This window comes from Vombatus ursinus, unplaced genomic scaffold (genome assembly GCF_900497805.2).
Source record: "Vombatus ursinus unplaced genomic scaffold, bare-nosed wombat genome assembly UNPS02004179.1, whole genome shotgun sequence".
In the NCBI taxonomy this organism is placed as follows: domain Eukaryota; kingdom Metazoa; phylum Chordata; class Mammalia; order Diprotodontia; family Vombatidae; genus Vombatus; species Vombatus ursinus.
Window position 1 is genome coordinate 325,480 of NW_020943957.1, and position 2,113 is coordinate 327,592.

Below are 2,113 nucleotides of genomic sequence, written 5' to 3' on the forward strand. Positions count from 1 at the left end.
ATCTTTGCCAAGAAAACTCCAAATGGGGTCACGGAGAGTCAGACGTGACTGAAAAATGACTGAACAAAACCAACAATCCCTTGCCTCCATGCTGTTCATTGAATTGAAATGAACTGAATTCAACTGAACTCAGTTGAATTAAAGGAAATTCAATCAATTTAACAAGAATTTATTAAGTATCTACTATGTGCCTGGCACTGAGTACACAAATACAAACACGACATCGTACCGATAGGATTCAACACGTTCGTGGTTAAGTAAATACAAAATATGTAGCAAATGAGTTTAAGCTAATTTGCTGGTGGTGGGGGCCCGTTCAGAAATGGGGAAGGCGAAATCAAGAAAAGTTCCTTTCAGGAGGTGGGATATGAGCTGATCTTTGAAGGGAGCTGGGGGTTCCGAGAGGTAGAACCTTTCCGGTAGGGGGGAGCAAAGAGGTCAGTCTGGCTATCACATAGAACACATGAAAGGGAGCTCCTGGACCCAGATCCTGAAAGACTTCAAATGTCATTTGGAGAAGTGTGCATTTGGGGTACCTCAAGCAGGAGTAACACGGTCAGACTTGTGCTTTAGGAATAGGAATTTGGAACCGTTATGGACCCACCTGAATTGAAATCAGACAAAACGCCTGAAGTTCTAGGGTCATCCACTTGGAGTTGGAAAGGACTGGGATGGAGTCTAAGTCTCATTTTATCAAAGAGGCCCCGAAGCCCAGAGATACTGGGATGAGTGGCCAGGTCCTCTCTCCAAACCCAGCCCTTTATTGCACCAGCTAAGTGACAGAACTGAAGCGCCAGGATTTTACTGACCTGAATGACTATGTGAACTGTGTGGCAGGGGACTGAAATGGACTGAACTGACCCGAACCAAAAGAGACAGACTGAACTGAATTCAGTGGAATCGGATTGAAGCGAACTGAACAGTAAGGAGTGAACCGGGCTCCCCCGCCCCCAGGGTTTTCAACTCGGGAGCACTGGGGATGACGTCTTGTCAGGGATGCTGGGGAGGGCCCATGCTGGGGGGTGGGGGCCTATCCTGGGGAGAGTTAACCGTGGTTGGCGCCAATTTTAGGACGGGCGGGTGGGGGTCCTGTAGAGGAGCTGACCCTACCATGACCTCAAGCGCTGACGTTGGCTGCCCTCACCGGGCACTGCCAGCCCAGCTCACTCGTGCATGCCACACCCTCAGTCGTGCAGCGGTGTCCCAAGGGAGGAGATGGCAGCCAAGCAGCCCCTACGAGGGTCGGCCGGAGGCGGTGGCCCTCAGACCCGGGGAGAGGAGATGGAGGAGATGATGGATGCCTGGCACAGACTGGGCACCCTCACCGATCTTCAGGGCGACTCTGGGGGCCGGCAGCAGCACGGGCGCTCTGGAACCCGCTGGCCTCGCCGGGGCCCAGAGGGAGCTCCGCCGCAGTTCGAGGCCCCCGGCTCTAGACCGGGTGCGGGCGAAGCTCGGGAGGAGGGCCCCTCCCTGGAGGAGGGTGCCTGCGGTCCTGCTGGGGCCGCAGCTGCCTCGAGGTACGTACCGCTCGCGTGCAGGCTGGGGGCGTGCCCCGGTGAGTGTGGGGCGTACGGGGAGGGGGCCCCTCCCACTGAGGACGCTGCGCGAGGTGGCGCCACGCCGCAGGCGCGCACTCCCCCCGCCGCACGTGTTTGGGGGCTTGCTGACACGTGAGCCGAGCACGCCCGCGCAGGCGCCCCCCGCCCGCCCCTCCCCCACCCGGCCGCTCATGGCGGGGGGCTTCCGGTGGGCGAAGTGGCGCAGGCGCCCTTGGCTCTCTCCTCCTCCGCAGTGCCTGTCCAGACGCGTGGGGAGGGCAGCTGCTGAGGGACGGCGAGGACAGCGACGGCAGCCAGAGGCGCAGGGAGCGCAAGGCCGCCGCCGCCGCCGCGCCAGCCCGGCCTCTCTTCCCCGAGGCCGCCAGAGCCATGAGCGGGAATCCAAACTTGGCGCTCGGGGCCCGCCCCCGGCAGCCCATGGGCGGGCGGGGCCGGGGCCGGCCGCGCGGGCGGAGCCAGAGCCGGGGAGAGCTGCGAGAGGCGGCCGAGGAGGCGGGGGCGAGCGCCGGCGCCGGCGGCCGTTGGCGAGCCGCTAGCCCCTCCCCGCCCCC

General features: G+C 61.1%; 1 protein-coding gene across 1 annotated transcript in view; it reads left to right on the plus strand.

Annotated features, from left to right (window-relative positions):
- Positions 1 to 1,297: 1,297 nt before the first annotated feature.
- Positions 1,298 to 2,113, plus strand: part of LOC114053679 (melanoma-associated antigen D2-like) — a 7,219-nt gene continuing 6,403 nt past the window's right edge. The window contains exons 1-2 of the mRNA XM_027876799.1: positions 1,298 to 1,749; positions 1,796 to 2,093. Coding sequence (XP_027732600.1) covers positions 1,298 to 1,749; positions 1,796 to 2,093 — 750 coding nt within the window. The remainder of the gene's footprint in view (positions 1,750 to 1,795; positions 2,094 to 2,113) is intronic.